The sequence below is a fragment of the Myiozetetes cayanensis genome, unplaced genomic scaffold (assembly GCF_022539395.1).
Source record: "Myiozetetes cayanensis isolate MyiCay16 unplaced genomic scaffold, myiCay2020 scf6-25, whole genome shotgun sequence".
NCBI classification, from domain to species: Eukaryota; Metazoa; Chordata; class Aves; order Passeriformes; family Tyrannidae; genus Myiozetetes; species Myiozetetes cayanensis.
The window spans coordinates 61,566,616-61,586,943 of record NW_026087853.1 but is presented as its reverse complement, the minus strand read 5'-3'; the positions used below and the strand labels follow the sequence as shown (position 1 = coordinate 61,586,943).

General features: G+C 39.7%; 1 protein-coding gene across 1 annotated transcript in view; it reads right to left on the bottom strand.

Annotated features, from left to right (window-relative positions):
- The window catches only part of SHANK2 (SH3 and multiple ankyrin repeat domains 2), a 297,119-nt gene that overhangs the window by 259,427 nt on the left and 17,364 nt on the right, over nucleotides 1-20,328 (bottom strand). The window contains 2 exon segments of the mRNA XM_050334887.1: nucleotides 2,355-2,574; nucleotides 14,765-14,825. Coding sequence (XP_050190844.1) covers nucleotides 2,355-2,558 — 204 coding nt within the window. The 5' untranslated portion in view covers nucleotides 2,559-2,574; nucleotides 14,765-14,825.

Genomic DNA, 20,328 nt, shown 5'->3' with positions numbered 1-20,328 from the left:
CAAAGAGCTGATAAATTAAATCAGAAATAGATCATCTGCTATAGAACTGTTTGTTTAAAACAACCCAAGTACTTTTCATTAAGAGCTTATTGAAAATGGAAAAAACAAACAAACAAAAAAAAACCAACCCAAAAATAAAGCAATAAAAAGGAACAAATGAAACACAAAATCAGAAATACTTTCTGGTTTATTTCATTTCCTGCAAAAAATTAATTAAAAAAGTAAGTCTCAATAGTGTCAATAACTAACTTACTGTTGGTCTAAAAAACAGAGTAATGAAATAAGAGGGCTTCAGGAAGCTAACATCTCTCTGGTTTTTAACATAAGAGTAAACCTAGAAAGAAGAGCTAATATTTCCGTTCTAGTGGATCAATTCATTGAGCACTGACATGGCCACAGATAGAGCAAGGGGGCAAAATCATCAATACAATCCTAATCATGTCCAGTAAGAGCTTATCCCAGCTGAGGACTTCACCACAGGCAAAAATCCATTTAGATTTAAGATGTACAACAGTGGATTTCAGTATTTCAGTCAATAGTGAAATGAAAGACCCAAGGTGATGGCTGCTGCAGCCAGAATGAAATCAAAATGCCATGTGTGGCTCAGAGCAGCCTCAGTCCTGCTCTGCCCTGTCCAGCTCAGGCTCCTCACCCCTTCCTCCTCATAGAGTTTAATCTCATACCACATAAACTCATGGCTGGTACTGCAATTCCAACCACAATCCCCATCTGAAAGGTATTTTTTAAGTGCAAGAATTAAAGAGATAATTCCCCCAGCTCCAGTACTGATTTCTCCTGAGCGCTGTAGGTTGGGCTTTGAAAAGAAAGCTCCAACCACACCTGAGGGCACATTTCAAAACAGCTCTCCCCCTGTCAGCCTGCAGACAGGCCACCTCTATCACTCCAAAAATGAACTTCATTAAAGAGAAAGGAATAAATTCATCTGAGATAGATCTTCAGTGGCAGCACAGTGTGATGTAGATCTCAAATGGCAGCACAGAGTGATGTATGGAGCACACATCCACAAAATGAACGTGTTCTTATAATCATCTTTGAAATTAAAAAAGTCTGATGCCTACCACTGAAAATCAGCATTCAAGGAGACCCAGGCTAAATTTAGATAATTAATCACAAACTTGGACAAGTTATGGTTCCAGACAGAATCAGTAACTCCCAAGACCTTTTCCAGGATGACACTGTTATTCCTATCATGGCACTTGTGGAGGACAACGATTGTAAAGGTACAACAACGAACTTCTCCACCTTTATTCTCCTGACACTCCAGGCCTCCAATTTTACACATTCAGCCACAAAATAAACATAACTTCATATTCCCTTGAGAGGAATTTGGGCTGTAGATTTCTAATACTTAAAGAACATCCAGGATAGTTTTTTAATTAAAAAAACCCCTGTATTTTCTTTTACTCGATTAATCAGACATTTTTAAACAAACGAAAAATCTTTTCTATTCTTTTTGTACGATGTGAGAGAGATTAAATATGTAGTTTAAAAGTCCCCAGTTTCATCCCTACAGACTCAGGGATGTGAGATACACCCACTGTTCCACAAGTTAACTCACAAATTACTCCTCTGCGAAAATCAGGAAAGGGTCATTTTATCCTCTCTGATGTTTCCAGTATAAGCAGTGAGGAGGTGGAAGAGAATAAAATAGCAACTTCATGGCATTGTGAAAACTGTGGAACAGTTTGATGCCACCCTTTACTCTTCCTCCACGCTGAGTATGTTGATTTCTCTGGGTCTGAGGAACAACACCAGGTAGTAAAGGCACAGCAGCGAAGGAGGGAAGAAAGATTTATTTGTGCCTCTCTTTCCTCTCATCCTTAAGCTCTGAAAGCCAGCAGCTATCCAACAGCGTGGGAGGGTGGCAGAGAGAGGCAACAAATATGGTAAAGGGAGAATCTGATGTCCTCTTGGCTACACCCCAGTGGAGTGTCAATCACAGTCTCAGGAGAAGAGAGAAGGCAGGGAGGTTAGACATGCATGAGGCCTTCACAGAGACAGCACATGACTTCTGAATTCAATTTTCATCTTCTGATGAGATTCCTAGTTCTCTTTCTTCTACCCAAATGCAGATTAGACAGATATTTTGCTTTATGATCACAGCTTCCATCAAGTTAACACACTAAATCCACTCCCCTGGAGGGGATGGTTCAGGCAATCAGTCAGACAAACCACTGGTGTACAAAGTGTAGAGATTTAAAGAAAACACAGCATAAATTTTACTTGTAGTATGTCAAAAAAATGTAAGAAAAGAGAACAGATCTACTGCAGATTGAAGCCAGGAAAGCCAATCATTAAATTTTACTTTTTCTTTTTTTCCTAACCTGCCTTACCGTTTGCTGCAGGTCAGGTATTATAATTCGAATCACCAATGTGTTGCTCTGACTGTCCTCCATTCTGCTGCTTGGCTTTTCTGCAGTTGCTCTAATTGTGTCATAAATAGTTTCTTCTTTGGAACTGTCTGATTCAGATTCCACAGAATAGTCGGAAAAGCTTTGTGCCATTTCATCTTCACTTGATGTTGGGCTACGAGGCATGTTCAAGTTTTTTACCCTGCCAATACAAAGGAGAAAAAGGAAAAAAAAAGTTACAGTTAAGAAGTCTTAAAGATTAATCAACCACGAAGTTTTGCTTTCTTGGAAATAACATGCATTTAACAAAGGAGTTTCATCCTCCTTTTATTTTTGTCTGTCAATTATGTGGGGAGGTAGAGTGTAAAGGAAATAAATCTATCTACCAATTTACTACAGAAGAGGAAAGACAGGAGAAGCTAAAGAGAGTAATAAAGAGTAAGATAACCTTTCTTCCCAGGCACACCCAGCCTCCCAAAGGATCCAGAAACCCCGTCCTAACTAGCATTGTTGTAAACTATACTTAGAACAAGGTCTGGCTTTGAAGTCTCCGTCTCCCAGTGAAAAGACATTTCAGGAAATTAATGTAAGTGCTAAACTAACATCATCCTGTACACACTGAGAAACTGCACAGGTGAGGCTTCCACAAAAGTCAGCTTTTTCCAATTGTGGAATTAACCAAAATATGAAATACTACAGGGAGCCAGACAAACACAGATGTTGCTCTGTGTTTTGTGGCTCACACAACATCCTTTTCTATCAACACTATCCAAATCTGTCTATTAAACACACTCAAATACAGAGCTCAGAAACATTTTTAATCTGTGATATAGATTAGGATGAAATTAAAATAATTTTAGTCCAAACTAAAGACATTTGCATTTGAAGTTCTCACAGTAAGATTAGCAGAGTATCTTCCTTCTGGGTTTTTCCAGCTACAACATCAGCAGAGTGTTTCTTGTCCCACAGACTCAAAGCTTCACCAGGAAATTAAAGTTATTATTCTATGGAAAAATGAGGATAAAAATTATACTGGGGAGGAAGGGGTGGAATCTAAAAGACCATCATATACTTTGCAGTGCCTGGTACCAATACTTTTTCAGTTTTTAAGAGGTCAGAAAACATACCATTATTTTTCATTTTTTTCCTTAAGAAATCTCCCAAGACAACTTTTCTGCTTTTTAATAAAAAAACCCTTAGCGAAAAGAAAAAAAAACACAAAAAAACCAAACAAAAACAAAACAAAAAAAACCAAACAAAATGAAACAAAACCACCAAAATCCAACCAACCAACCAAAAACCACAACCAATTCCACTGTCAACTCCCATTTAAAAAGAGACATTAAAGCAAAAGTAAAGCACAGAAGGGTGAAGTGACTTGGCCAGGGTCACTCACATAGCAGGTGAATGCACTGAGACATCCAAGTGTATGTTTGCTATAATGATCTCACAGCCAGATCCCCCAAAGTAAATAAAGCTGAACAACAGCAAGGCCCAAGAGAACATTTTTTACCACTGTGTTTAACAGTTTAGTTTGAGCCAAGCAAACATCAGAACCAGCTTAGTCAGTCCCCCTGGGAGCCTGGTCATTCCCAAGGCAGTGATTCCAGGGATCAAAGGCTGCCACTCGCATTTAGGATCTGAAGGTGCCCGTGTGCTGGACAGCCCCGAAGCCTGAGGTCAAGGGCAAGTGTTTCCAAAGCACATCACACCCCTACATCAGCGAGCCTTGTTGTTATTTCTGATGAAAGATAATTCCAGTGTTATTAATACCCTCAGCTATAATTACTAATGAAGACAAAAACTGTGCATTCAGAAATCTGAAAGCATTCCACTTCCCAGCAGCTTAATGCAAGGCCCTATTTACAAAAGAAAACTCTGGAGGGAGTATTTCATTTTTTTGCTGCTTCACTGAACTGTAGATTAATGCTGCTCTCCAAAGCACCTTAAGCCAATAAAAAGCCTAAACATTTTGATGGCTTCTTTATTTATCTACCAATACTAAAAAAATGTGAACCCAAAATACAGCAGGGCAACACACACTGTTTAGGGCATCAGAAGCGAGTGATTGTGAGCAAAAAGACATAAAGACAATCACATGGTTTGTCTCTCCCTAAAGCCATTTGTGAGTGCAACATATTCCAGGGCAAGGGATTCAACAGAGAGCAGTAATCTGCAATTACACAGCAAAAAAATAAAGAGCTAAGGAAAAAAACTTCCCAAGGTTTTGGCAAGTGGATTTTCATGCAAGTGCTACCCAGAAATATCTCATTATAGAATAAGAAAGGGAAATCACCAACGTGGGCCGGGAATAAGACTCGAGACCAGCGGGGTTCTAGAACAGAGCTGCCAGATGAAATAAGCTGAGCTCACATTGCTGCCTTCCCCTTGCAGATGCTATTTTTAGATTTGTTTTTCCTCTGTCTTTCACAAAATTCTCCAGGAATTTCTTGTCCTGCTATATGTTACCACCATACCATTAAGGAGAGTTTAAACCAGTCTAAACCATGGGGATGTGGTATAACCATCAAACTTTTTCTTTAAAAAAGAAAAAACCTCTAAAAGGTTAGAATTAACAAGAAATTCAACTCTCAGAGCTCACTTACTATGTCTGAAAGGTGTTCTCTGATGAGTGCAAACTGACACAGCAGGGGAAAAAAAGCAAGAGCAGTGACAGACTCATGCATTTTTTTGAGCCTTGTTAAACATCACATGAAATTAACTTACTAAATATGAATGTCTAAATTTATTTTTAACTGTCTTAAGTATTATAAACTTGATAAGAAGGGGTTGAAACCTGATATGAAAGGGCTTAAATTATCATCGATGGGGACACACCTTGCATGGAGATCTTCATTAAACCCATTTGTTATTATAAAATACACACAACACTCACCCACTACAAAAAAATCACGTTTTAAGGTCTTCAACTTATTATGGCTATGTGCAATTTTGCTGATCCTGCAAAGTAACAAACTCTCCTGTCTAGTTTCACACTGGTAAATATGGAACACAGTGATCTCTACAGACAAAAAAAGCTGCTCTAAAAGATCTGTTCCATGTAAGGTCCGTATATTGTACGTAGCCCTAAAACCAAGGTTAAATTTTGGTAGGGAAAGCACAATAAAGGACACAGAGGGATACAGTTCTTCTTTCCCCAACCTGTGAGATTTTGGTTTTGTTCATGTGAACATAGGTTGGAGTCTTACAGGACTGGAAATTGGGACTAATCACAGTATTTAGGAGTTCTCTCTAAAATACAGCTGGGACACACATCAAATACCTTGTCCAAGGCCAGCAAGGCCAGGTCTCAGAGCAAGGTTTCAGATTCAAGGGTCACTGGCTCCCAGTCACAGTAAGAACAATCGATTTTTATGTAAACACTCCTTTGCACAATCCCAGCCCTGTCGCCTGCAGGGAGCAGCCCTCTAGGCTGCTCTTGTCAGGAGTTCCAAACCCACCTGTGGGAATGTCTGCAGTACAGAGGTGGCATTGTTTGGGCTGTGCAAGGCCATTAACCAGACTGTGAGAGAAGGTTATTGTTAGAGCAACAGTCACTGCTAGAAAGAGGTGCTTCATTATTAACTCTGAAGAAAAACTATTCAGGAAAGGGATTTCTGTCTGTGTAAAACCTGCCAGGAGCTCCTAACACTGTGGCTTTACTCAGGATTATACATATCAGCTCAAGAACCAGTTCAACAAGTTATTAAATTAAAATTCTGGAGAAGATCAAGCATTGCCTTTTCTAATTACAGCAATACTGTAAAAACAAAAAAGCATTTCAGAGTGAAGATGTGGGAGTACAATCCCAGCACACCACACTTTTCACCCAGTTCTCCAGAAAAGGTCGTGCAGAAGAAAATCTGAATTGCAGACCAGCTCCAAAGGGCAGTTTGCAATTTGATGGGTTTAATCTCACGCTGCACTCCTACTTTAAACTGGCATTAACCAGCATTGCCTCCTGAAGCAGCAATCCCACCCTCCCTCACCTGCAGACCACCTCACTCTTGTCCCCAGACTGCTTTAATCTCTGCATTAGCACAAACAGCAAAGCAGAACAAAACACCCATCCAGCTGAAACTCCAGCTTTTCTATGTTTTGGGGGCTTGGTTCCAGCATCCATCACGTCTCTGGATCACTATGCAAATGTTTGCAGAAGCAGCAGGAGGAAGATGGCAGAGGGCCAGAAGGGAACAGCCAGGGCTTGAAAAGGGCAGAACCACTTTATCCGAAGGCAGGATTAATGTTTGCCAGCAAAAAGGGAATCTGAGACACCACCAACTGAGTGATAGGAAAGAAATCTGCATAAATAAGGTCATCTGATCAACCCCCATGGAAACATGTTATTAGTACCCAAATATCCACTGATACAAAACTCATCCAGGCGAATGCAAAACCTAAAAGGAAAATATCCACAGGAAGAAAGCCAGGACACACACAAGAAATGATAACCAGCCCACAGCAAAAGCTCAGGGGGGGTGAGGCACTTGGAGCTCCCCTACTCCCACTGGACAGGGACAACCACCCTCCTAATTCCAGTTTTATTCCCCATACAGCTGTCCTTCACTTAAATTCACTGTGGCTACACTGCCTGGTTATGTATTTTTGATCTCTCTGTTAAATAACTGAAACACCCAAATAAATATTTTAGAAGATGTGTGCTGACATAAGAATTCATATACCAGAATGACAAGGAAAATTCCTCCTGTGCTTGTCTCTGAAGCTGTTTCTCAATCTCTTACTTCAAAACTGAAATATTGATCTGAAATCAGAATTGAAAATTAATGGTCACATCCATTTGCTCACACCCAGCTCAGAAGATTCTTCTTACTGCCCTGTTTCAGGGTAGGTTTTAAGCACAAATGACAAATTGCTTTGCAAAGGAGTGGGACTTTACCACATTCTTTGTTTTTTAAGAAAAAGAAGGAGAAAATTGAGTGACTAAATTGTTGAACCTGCCTCTTATTTCTGAGGCAGCTTGTTATCCCATTTTCACGTATGTGTGCACAACACAGGCTTGCCAAGAAGAGGTTAAGCCCCATTAACTTCTGGTATTTAGAGTCTTAAATACCAACATCATATGATCAAAGTGGGGTTTAAGCTCACACTGTAAGAATGTATTTATTTTTTAAACATCTGTACTTCACCATTACCACACACAAAATCTACACACAGCCTATTTCTGTAAATACACGGCGGGGGGGATCCTAAAAGTTTCTTTGGTTTCCAAGTAGTTCTGGATACTAAATTTCTCCTTTGTTTTCTGTCTCTTCTACTTAGTATTTATTTTGCTTGTAAACTATTCAGCTGGTCATGGTATCTTCATGGAAAGGGTGAAGTTCAATCATGCAGATGTAAAGAGACATTTTAGGGAAGAAGAAATACAAAGAATACCGGAGACAAGCAACTTATTGTAATGAAGGGGGAAGGCTGGATGACAGGCAGAGAAGCAGATGCACAAAAAGCTTTTGAATGTTTGAAGTTCAGTGTGAAAAAGGGGAACCAGGCATAAAGATTTAGCACAGCACAGTTAGTTAAAATGGTTAAAAATCTAAAAAAAAAAATAATTCAAATATATTAATAGAGAAAAGGTAGCAAGAATTTATAAATGTTAACCAGTGAAGTTTACAGTAAAGGCCAAATCCCAGTGGCAATATAAGTTCTTAAGTGGCTTCTTTTAAGCCCCTGCAAGGTTTCCAATGCAATTTTGCCTGAACTTTATTTAAAGGTCATTCTTCCAGACAAGGAATTACATCCAGCACCATGAGCCCCAAGGCAGGGAGCTTCCAGGCTCTGTTCATTTCTAGAGCTGGTTTTAACACAGCCTCGAGTTTTTACACTTATTAGAACTTCCACTTTCCAACAGAAAGGGTACGAGCAACAGCACTCCTAAGTCACTCTTTAAATACTGCTTGCAGTGGACATTATATTTTATCTACTGAAAAATCATAATGCACTTTAAAGTATTAAATAAGAGACTGGATCCTACAGCAGCTGCATGCACTAAATTGTAAAAACAACTTTCAATTTGAAAATGCCTCTGTTTGGGATGTATCAATGCAGAATTCTAAAGCACTTTAAACAGATGCTAAACAAAAGAAGCTAAAAAAGTAGCAATTAAATAAGGATGAAAAACAACACCACTTTTTAATGAAATGTGCCAAGTGTATCACCTCAGATACCAAAGTTCGCTTCATTTCAAATCTGAGATACATTTACTTGGACTCATAAATTCAAATCAATAGTCCTTTCTAAGCAAGTAGGGTTGGAGCTGTCATAAATGTTTATGTTTTCCCCAGAGCAGCTGTGGATGCCCCATCCCTGGGAGTGTTCTATGACCAAATATGCTCCAGATGCAGCTGCTACACTGGCTGAAAGAAAACATTCCCCTTCACTTATATAAAACAGGAATGCTACTATGTGAGTAGCTATAATTTGTTCTTTATGTAATGTTGAAGTATTACACCACCTCAATTCATAAAAGTCACTATCTATTTATAAACAATGGATAAAAAGGTCATTTTGGGGTCCCCACCGAATTTCCTCACCAAACAGAAGCACGTAGGCCAAGCAATTTTATTTCTAGCCTTTCTGCTTCCAGCCTCTGCTTGCACTTCACTACATAAATATCAAAAAGATTATAGTATGTTGGGAGAGAAAGGACATACGAGAATTTTAAAAGATTTACAAAAGGAGTTTAAAAAAAAAAGAAATCAAAGCTTGTTAAACATATTTACCTCAGTTTCATATCCCTGGGGGACAAAGCAGTTTTGTTGCTTGCTAATTTGCATTTTATACTTACCAACTTTTTCCTGTTTATCCATAAAGGAAACATTTTTCTGATAATTCAAATACAAATGGAATGAAGTGTTAACAGAGAAGCACTGATGGTGTCTTGTTATGTAGATTAGATCAAGTCATGAGAGTAGATAAAGCAGATTCCCTCTTCTCCTTAGGTACCGATTAGTATTTAGAATTTGCTACGAAGTTTAACCTGAATTTTCCTCAGATGTGATCCTGTTGGAGGCCATGTCATTTCATGTGCTGTGTCTCCAAGAACAGTCTCATTGTTTGAATTAGTTTAATCAAAGAAATAATATGTCAGTTAAAAAAGCAAAACTTCAAATAGATGCACTGTTTTTCTAATAAAACTACCAGTTATCCTTGAGAGCTGGTTGAAAAAAATAAATCAATTACTCTTTCTCCTTGTGCCTGTTGAATTTTTTTCTTGTTTAGTTTCAACAAATTCATTTCTATTTTAACTTGGGGGGAAGCATCCCTTGAAATTTGTAAAGGACACCAGGTAGCCAAAATCTTCAGCAGCTTTGTTGGTGGGATTTGGGGGCACAGAGCAAAGACTCCCTAGCTCTGCAAATCTGTCCAGTCCCTTGGCAAAGGGCCCTGTAATTGGGGATTTCCAAGCTGTCAAATTTAGAGGCCAGTTTCATTGACCAGTTTGGGTTCATCTGAATTATTAAGATGAGGTCCAGGGATCTCAGATGAGGAGCACTTGGACAAACACAGGTCAGGATGTCACCATGATTTTTCACACCACCAACACAGTGGATGAATAAATGTCTAGTTCGGTTTCAGCTTGAATTTCTGAGCAGCTGAGCAGGACTAAGTCTTGACTTCAGGACCACTAACAGGGAAGAAAGAAAGGTAGAACTACCTGGCCTTCACACACTTAATTTCTTTTCTTAATCAAGCAGGAAGAAACAAACAAATGGTGCCCCAGAAAGGATGCACACAGTGGAGAAGAACTAGGGCAGGTGAGCAGCCCTTGGTTTAGCCAAACTCCAGGGAAAGCAAAGCCACGTGCCGTGTCCTCAGTATCCCTGAGCCCATCTGTGTGTGTCTGCAGCAATATCCCTGCTTCCCATGGCAGATGGTGGCCAGGCTTTGCTTACCCCAACTGCAGAAAGCTTACCTGACTTTTTTTTTTTCCCCAGAGGAAATTTTTGAAAAAGGGAACTCTGCTGACCTTATCTGCATCTTGCCTGGTTATTTTCCAACCCAAGTACATCTTAGGCTTTAACTTAAACTCCAGCCTGTGTTCATGGCACAGTTAAGGACATTCTTTGAGATTCTGTAGGTGAATGATGAAAGGTTATATGATCTGCCCAGGTGACCCAGGCAGCACAGTGATTTTGTACAAGAACTTAATTATTTTCTTGACCTTTGAGATTTTGAATCAATTCATTATATAGATAAGAAACTCCTTTTTACCAAATTCTAGCTAGCCAAAATTTAGACAAACAAGACAATAAAACTGGTAAAAAGAGACAGCTTCCTCACTGACTATCAATGTTTAATTGCCTTCAGTATACAGCTTGAGAAATAAAAACTTTTTAGGCAGGAAGGAAACAGAACCAGAGACATGTTTATGACTACTGCACAAAAGTAGGGAAACAAAAAACCAGAAAGAACATTATTGTTTGAAAATACAGATTCATAACAAACTCTTCAAGCTTTCACTACTTAAAAGCCATTTTATAACACACATTTCAGCATCACCAGGAGTTCTGGATTTATTTATGTCACGCTGATTTCTTTCCAAAGTGTAGTTTCTATCTGTTTGGGTACGTCTCTGGTTCAGACACAGGTAATGCAAGCCCTCAAATGAGGCTGTTGGAGAACCAGAAATACTTTAAACAAATTTATTTCTAATTGACTAGATTTCATGTTGATTGTACCCCTGTAAGACCTGATTAAGTGAATTCATTACCATTTATAATTTTATGACAGCACACATCGGAGATTCCAGCCATGGAAATTATCCCAGTCTAATCAAGATACGCAAACTGAATATAAAAGTACTTAAAAAAAAAATAAATCTTGATTGAATCAGGATTTAAAATATTCTTAATAGAAAAAAATAGCATCACTTGAACTCCAGGCACACTACTATCAGTTTCTGTCATGGAGAAAGCATTTAGTAAAAGTTCTTACAAAATGTTCTGTAGGTAAGAAGCAGCTGCTGACACAGGATTTGACACGAGGCTTCTGGGAAGGCCACCCCTGTGGGACCATGAAAAGCAGTGATGCCCAGGAATACTGTGCTTTAAAGGACTCCTCATTTTCTATAAAACAGGGGGTGATGGTGACCCTGGAAGATGCACCCCTCACTCTGCATTATTCTCCCCAGTTTGCCCCCCAAATGCCTCAGTGCGTGTTGCTAATCGGAACAATTCCCAGGCAGAGCTCATTTCCCAACGCTGCTGCTGCTGCTGTCAGAGCTGTGCATCCCTGCACCTCATTAGAAGAGAGGAACAGCAGTCAGGCAGTTCTGCTCACCCTGGGATGCAGCTGTGCAGGGAAGGAAATAATTAAGCCCATCATATGAACTAAATCCTTCAGGACATGCACATTAATGAGATTTACAAAACCCACACTCTGCTTTGCTGTTTGCAGGAACAAGGGAGGCAGAGACAGAGAGAGAAAAGCCCTTCTTTTCAGCATTAGCATAAAACTAGGAACATATTTTGTTCAATATGAGCATTAGAAAGAGATTTGCCATTAGGTTTTATGTCTGCCTAATGCTCTCCCACAGATTTTAGTCTGCATCACGGATGTTTGGTTTGGGTTTTTTTTACGCTTGCCTTCACTAGCTGCCTAACCTCAAAAGTTTTCTCCAGTCCTTAATAAATCTAAACTGCCCTTCTCCACATGGTTTTTCAGTCACACATAGAGAGGGATTATTTCTGCATATCAGAGTTGAATTTTCTTATACGCTCCTTAAAAGGAGCTTATATAAAAGGGAGACTGACATCTTACATGGGCAGATAGTGACAGGACAAGGAATAGTTTTAAACTAAAAGAAGAGAAATTAAGATTAGACAGAAATTCTTTAGTCAGGGGGTGATAAGTCCCTCCAACCTGTGCCAGGGACTTAGCACCCCCTGACTAAAGAATTGTCAGGGACTGTGGCAAAAAGTTGTGGAAAGCTGTGGCTGCCCCATCCCTGGAAGTGTTCAAGTCCAGGTTGGATAGGGCTTGGAGCAACCTGGTCTAGGTGTCCCTGCCCACAGCAGAGGGTAGGAATTAGACAAAGTCCCTTCCAACTCAAACCATTCCAGGATTCTATGCACAATATTTTGCATAGTGTAATAAAAGGTGTTAAATATATACTGGTATGGGGGAAAAAAACCCACAGCAAACACACCTAACCTAAAGACTCAAAACCATGCAACAAAGACATATAATAATAGCATTTTTAAGAAAACCGCAGGCATGGGATGAAATTTCCAGTTCAGCACCCGCTCCACGCACGTAAAGCACACAGGAGTGTTTGCAGCCTGTGTCCAACCCACTGTCACAGGAGTGTTTGCAGCCTGTGTCAACCCCACTGTCACAGGAGTGTTTGCAGCCTGTGTCCAACCCCACTGTCACTGCTGCTGTCACAGTGTGCTCATATAAAGCACACAGGAGTGTTTGCAGCCTGTGTCCAACCCCACTGTCACAGCAGTGTTTGCAGCCTGTGTCAACCCCACTGTCACTGCTGCCTCTCACAATGTGCTGAATGGCTGCAGTGACTGTGACTGCAGTGAATGGAAATGGGGAAGAATGACATTCAAAAAAGTTAAAAAACAAGACTGAAAAGGTAAGCAAAGGCCTTCCACAATCACATCTATATTTTAAACTTTGTTTCAGTGTTTATACCTCATCAAAGGTAGTTATGAGTAACTGCTGCTCCTTATGCTTCAGATTTAATTGAAAAGTAGTTCAGCCACACACTGATGAGGTCTTTCTGCTTCCTACACTGAGTACATAATTTAAAAATTCATGACTTGAGATTTTTTTTTCCCGTTCTAGAATTATTTTATGTAATTCCTTTCACAAACCACACTTACTCTCTTCTTTATGCAATTCAAATCTGTACATCCCTCATCAGGGAGTGACTGATGGATTATTTTGGTCACGCCACAGACTGTAGACCAGCCTGACACTTGAAAAGTCTCTCACCACAACTCCAAACTCACTTAAATGTTTCAGCCAACAAAAATAATTACTCCCATCAAATCAACACAATGTCAAATACAATACCTGTACCTTTGTCTTTTGACTGGTATATTTATCTTTGATAGTGACCCTGACACTGAAGCAAACACTCAATTATTAAATGCCCTGATAAAACAGAAATTTCTGTTGTACTGGCCTTTGAGGTACAAATATTTGATTAATATTTTCCCCTTTTCCCATTTTCACAGACTGTACTGCTGTTTCCAGATTATACTCCTTCATGTCACTACACACATGACATCAATAAATCTCACACATTTTACATTGTTTCTCTATTTTCTCTCTGCTTCCAGTGCTCATCCAAAGGTACTGGTACTGTTAGGACTCATTATCTATTCTTTGATCTGTGTCCACAATGTGCACTAACACAAAACCCTGCAGCACCCAGTGCAAGACAAGGCACTTTCAGCTCCTCTTATCACAGAGAAAATAAGTTTTATAGTTTACAGATCACAGAGAAGCATCAAGCTTTACCAAAGGAAACCTAATTTCAAATCAGTGTCCTTTTTGTTCTAGTTTTCTGATGTCTGAGTTTAATGTTTCTCTTTATTTTGTAATCATTGAACCGGAAGTCAAGAAAATAATGTTACTTTGAGAAATTGTTTTGAATAAACAGCTCTAAGTTGTCCCCAGAGTATTACCAAAACCTTTTAAATTGTGTTCTGAAAGAACCACAGTAAAGCTAAGATTAAAAAAATATATAATAAATATAAAGACTAGAAGCCTTTTTGAATAGAAAACACTCAAAATGCAGCAGATAAAGTAAAAACAAAACATAAGAAGGAATATGACTGTGGTGTAGCACAATGTATTTACACTGACTCGCTGGTCCATCAGTTCTCACCTAATTGTACAACAAAGTATTGCAGTACAAAAGCCCAGAAATTCTTTATCCAGTTTTAACATCAGTTGCAAATTTTTAGTGACTCCATTAGTAAATTACCCTAAATAAAAAAATTTAAAAATAAAATAATAAAAAAAAGGAGTTTATCATGTCTAATACAAATATTAGTCTACTTGCTAGTTTAAAGCACATTCTGGAGGAGGAGGAGAGTTGGAGGAGGACAGTTGTTATGTGTGAGGATGAAAGTTAATAAGATGTGCCAGCCACCTTCACTCCAGGCCACAGTTAAGCTGCAAATTCCTCTGCTCTGAGATCATTCTTGTAATCCACCCAACACCATAAAGCAGGAGGAGGAACATTTTCCTTGTTGGGGATCAAGCAGGTTTTTGAGGCATTTTTGGCCATCTCTCCATACCTTAGAATGCAGCACAACACACGGGGTTCCTGGGCTGAAGGTTTTTCACTTTGCCCACCTGACCAGAATAACTTCAACAATTTCTTTACAAAATTAGTTTGGCACACTTACCTGTCAATACAGGGGACAGCAAGATGATCATCAGAATCTAGTTCACCCTCATCTCAGATTCCTGCAGAAACACAGAAAGATGCAAAGATTTACACGTGGAGAAAGAAATGAAGCAACCTAATGGCCACCCTGTTTAAAATCAATAAAGCAGAAATGCTCAGGGCATGAAGATTTTGATGGAAGAGAGAGAGGAAGTTTATAATATTGCAGATTTCCAACATATTCATCACGCTGTAACAAAAATACTATGCAGAGCTTTGCAAGGGCAGAGCCTGATGCGACTTCACTCACTCCAGAGTGCTTCTGGCAGCATGAAGTCAGTACTAAGACAAAAATAAGCTCTCTGGGTTATTAAGGGAGACATAATTTCAGGCCAGATCTAACATAAGGTGAAAGATGCTGCTCTGCTGTTTCCCACTGACATCTTCCTTGATTTAAGTCTTGCCAGAACACTGAGCATCCCAGAAATGTGTGGCTGCTGAACAACCCAAGTTTGAGCAGCCAGATGTTTGGGTTTTCCCCAAGTCCAGCTGAGATCCAGGGTCTGCTGTTTCCAGGCCTCCAGAGGGATTCCCCAAATGGTCAGACATGCCAGCCCAGCTCCTGGATCAGCAGGCACAGCCTATACCCAAATAACTTCTATCCCTGAAGAGCATGACTTGATTCAAATTTTAATGCCTTCACTGACGGGTAGAAGCTCATGCTGAAAAAATTCCTCCCTGTTATGTATTTCCTCCTTTTACAGATATAAATGGAAGGGAAAACCCCAGAGATTTCCATTGCAAAAGCAAGTTTGACAAACCTTTTTTTACTTTTTGGTGTACTCTGGTGTACAATACTCCATTAAAAATACTATTAGATTATGTTACATATGTTACTTCTAGGCACAATAAGAGGTCTAAACAGGCACTCTCCTTTAGACCCTTTATTTTAAATAAAGCTAGGCTTTGACATATTTTACTAAAGATAAACATAGCTATCCAAAATGTTTGGAATAGGAAGAAAATACTTGCAAATCTGTCTCCAGCACCTGCATAATTCTGCACAACTGTCTTACAGAAGAAACAAACAAAAAAAAAGCTGCTGAAGGACATTTCCCACACTGAACTACTGTATTTTTTACCAACATCAGTTGTATTTGAGATTAGACCTGGTAAGTTTTGCATTTTTAGAGTGGGAGATATAAATGTGAACTCCACCATCATTAAGGTTACAAGAGGGAGGTAAGAAAGTTCATAACATAAGCTGTTTCTCACCAGATAAAACCCAGAATCCAGAAAGAAGGCAGCAGATTAAAAGTAAAGCAAAATAAACCAACCTAACAGGTTTCTTAATCTTTGGGATGGGAAAAACTGCTTCCACTTCTGAACCATCTCTTTTACAGGCACCAGCTTTCAGTTTCTAAATGGATCCAGACAGAGGAGGAATTACTTTGGACTGGATATATCATTCACAGATGAAACCTCCCAAAATTGCTCTCAAATGCTGACACAGCAGCTCAACATACTCCAAAACCAGACTTTGTTGGCTGTAGGAAAGCTTTACATCTCGGTCAGTTTAGGACAGACATTGCTAAGATTTACTAAAGGTATGACCACAGCAACAGCTTGAACCTTAAGCAAATATTTTGGGATATTTTTTTGTAAACAACCGAATTAAAAAAAGGCAACATAAATGTTAAGCATTCAGCTACTAACCCCCCCCCCAATAAAAGTTACAGAGAGGAGTTCATTGCAGGGAATTTTTGCATGTCACTATGGAAGAGAGGAGAATGCCAGCAGTTTGTTTTGTGTCAAGGCCAAATTCTCCTATTTGTAGAAATTACCCATTTTGCATTTTGGATGTTAACTTCTTTTTCACTGTGCTCTCCAGAGCCAATCCTAAGGATAAGAAAATCAACTTGAAAAACCTGCTCTTTGCCAAGACCAGGGAAAAATCCCTATTAACAAGAGTGTTTGTGTATTGGAAATTCATAGAAAATAAATAATGGTGCCAGTCCTGGCTTCTTAATGAGGCTGGGTGAGGTTACACAGTGGAGAAAGACACCGTCACTGGAAGAGTGAGCAACTGTCCTCCCTTCTGCCAGACAAAAACTGAATCCGCTCCCAGATTCTGCTTTTCCAGCTCCTCAATCTCAGGATCAGTAGAGCAGAAGCTCCTCTTTATCTCAGAGCTTCTGATGCACCCCTGAATAGATGTCTGTGTTATGAAATCCCCGGTTACTTGCACATCCCACTGCAACAGGTTTCCCTTCCAGACATGGCTTTCGTGAGTGGCTGGGCAAGAGAACACAGCCCTGCACAGGCTCAGCCCTCAGGAGACCCCAAACACCCCAGGCAACAAGGCTTTCTCCTTTTGTGAGCTCTAGTGCAGGCCTCTCCTACACCAAATCCCCCACTTTTAACACCTCTGTAGGAACGGAACACCTTCGCAGATTTCTGTTCCTGTAGAAAATTTGGTGGAAGCTGAACAGTAAATTCAAAAGCCATTGCAAAGCAGGAGGAGATGGATAAGGAGGAGAGTCACATAAGCCGTTTTCTTTATCAAATTAATCTATAAAACTCCAAGCTGTAAAACTATAAAACCCCAAACTGCCAAACCATAAAACCCAATCTGGGAGTCCAGGCGAGAGCAGAGGCAAAGAGTGCAGCTGGATATTGCCACCCCACTCAGGGCTGCAGTGAGGAGATGTGACGTTCTGGCAGTGTGCACTGCAGCAATAGTGACTTGGGTCAGGGAGCAGCAGAGCTGCAGTCAGGCAGTATTTACAGTCATCTCTCTCCTCAGCTCCTCAGTCCTGCTCTTCTTCCCCCCGGTGAATTAAGCAGGACGCTGCCTCCCAAACCCAGCTGCTGCCACTGCTGGAGGAAAGCCCCTGCTGTGCCACTGTGCTGCAGAGTGAACATTCCCAAAAGGACACGGCTCAAATCTTTTCTCCCATATCTGGCAAAGTAAGGGATGTTCCAGTGTGTGCATGAATTTGAACAAACAGACTGAAAATGCTGAGATTTTTGCTTCCCTTTTTTTCATGGTAACACCTTTAAGGAATTTTCAACACAGGGATTTCCCTTGTTTGTGGGTGTTCCTCTATGCCACAAGCACATCTAGAAAAGTTACTAAATAAAACCAGCACAGCTCAAGTAAATTCTGCTACTGAGTAGACAAGTCATGCCTATCCAAACATGCATTTATTCTGACTCACACAAACACGAGTCAACAAAAATCATACACCTCTATTGGCAAACTCAAGTGAATAGTTCTGCAGAACTTCTTAACACTATTTCAGTGCCAGAGCATCCCCAATTTGTGTCTCTGAACTGGCTCCCAGCTGACCAACCAGCACAGATGCCTGCACAGCCACAGAGAAATCCCTCTCTGCACATTCATGAGGATGGCTCAAAAATGGATATGCTGAAACACCTAAAAATGAGGCATTTGGGAGAATCCAACAACAGGATTAGCATGTTTTAGTTAATATAACTCCAAACAACAAATGTCATTAATTTAACCTTAACTTTTCTGAACACAACACTTAATGCTACCACAGCACCCTGTTTTCTCTATTTTCATGTACACAAAGATGTCATCAACCCTGAAGGCACTCTCATTAGCACATATGCCTCTGAAATCAAAGGTAATTTACATGTGATGTCTACAAAACATGAATAGCAGCAGAGTTCACGTGATTACAGAATAATTTACACAACCCAGTTCAATAAAAAACTGCTAAAGCAGGGCAGTTATGATGCACTAAAGTACCAACTGCTGCTTTAGCAGTACTCTCACATAATTTATAGGCAGCTAAAGTCACTTTGCACTGTAAAGCTCCAGGCAGTCCATTAGTTTAGTAATGCTCAGAGACTTACAGATGTCTTTAAAACAAATAGAACCCAAACACACACACTGAATTCTGCACTTGTCCCCAAGTTAAACTGAGAGCTGAGATACTGAGGTGAGTGCTAGGACCAAGCACATCTGGACATGATGGATTCAAATCCTGCCTGAGAGAGACGTAACAAGCAAACCTGATTTGATTCCAGACCAGCAAAGAAGAAAGCAAAGAGCTGAAAAATGAATGTAGCAAGAGAAGAGCTAACTGAGATTCTGAGAGACTCCTATCAGCTAATCCTGCCATTATATAAAGCCAGAGCGAACAAAGTCTGGTCATGAGGTTGAAATGTGAACAGAATCAGGAAAACAGTTCAAGGAAGTGGAAAAACAGTTATTTTATACATCAAGAGGCACCATATTTGGGCATATATTTAAAATTCAGAACAGAAAGAACTCCATGTGGACCCTTTCAGAGCTAAATATCAAATCTACAGCTGCTCAAACACTTACTGGAATGAATTCATATATTTGTGACTCTCTTAGTGTTTTGCTATGCTCGACTACTCTCATCTTGTTTTCCTCAGCAGCCTAAACACAATTGCTTAAATGCCTGTATATTATGGGGTAGCAAAGAATGGTCTTATAAAATGCCAGATGCTTTGTAGCTTCAGATTATTCACTGCTTATGGCAGCAAATGCATGCCAGCAGCAAAAAACAAAAACAAAAAACCAACAACAAACCAAAAAAAAGAAACACAAACAAAAAATGAAATTTAATTCCTGTTCAAATCCAGACAATATAAATATATACTGTTAATTTCATATGCATTAAAGACAGAGAATCTCCATAGTTCAACACTTTACCTCCTTGAAGACACTTTAACAGAGACAGGAAAAAGCAGCATCAAGAATTTGGGCACCAGAATATGCTAAAATGAGACAAATTAGCACAAAATCAGGGATTTCCCACAGAAATGCAAAGCAGAGATATAGGAGGGACCTCTCAGCCACTGTTTCCCACCCAGGCACTAAATGGCTTCTTCCAATTCCCTAGATCTGGAGGAGGAGGGAACACAAGTGCAAAGTTTATGAAGATTATGACCTTTTCCTTCTTGTGACAGCAGGAGTCAGGACTCTACACATTTGCTATAATTTGATCAGCCTGAACAAATGTGGAGCACAACAACTCACAAGGAAACTCCTAAGTTGATGTAAGCATGAAACCATGAGCATGGGAGAAGTTTCAAGCTTTCCTATCTCAAAATGAGCTGAATGTAACTATCTGATCCAATTTAGGCAGAATTCGGGTCCGTCATACAAGAATATTCCACTTTTAGGCAGAAAACAAATAGTCTAGGACTTTAAGTGGGACAAGCACAGTAACAGTTAAAAATCCTTCAGAATGCTGCTGGGCAGTCCTGCAGCCCAAACAGTCGTTAAGAATTCTTAATCCAACACTTCCACTCCAAAACATAAGTTTGTGAAGACTCATATTAGAAAAGCCACAACATATAAAGAATTCTTTCATTCCAAATAGGTCTAACATCAGATCTTCCATTTTGGTTGCCTGATCATAGTAGGTTTAAAAAATGTTCAGATATGGAAAGAAAAATACCTCCTTCCTATGCTTATCTAAACATAAAATGGCAATATAATTAAAGTAATAAGTACTACTGCAAATTATCAGCAATCAGTGATGAAAGAAAAATGTGCCATCCTCACTTCACGGCTCA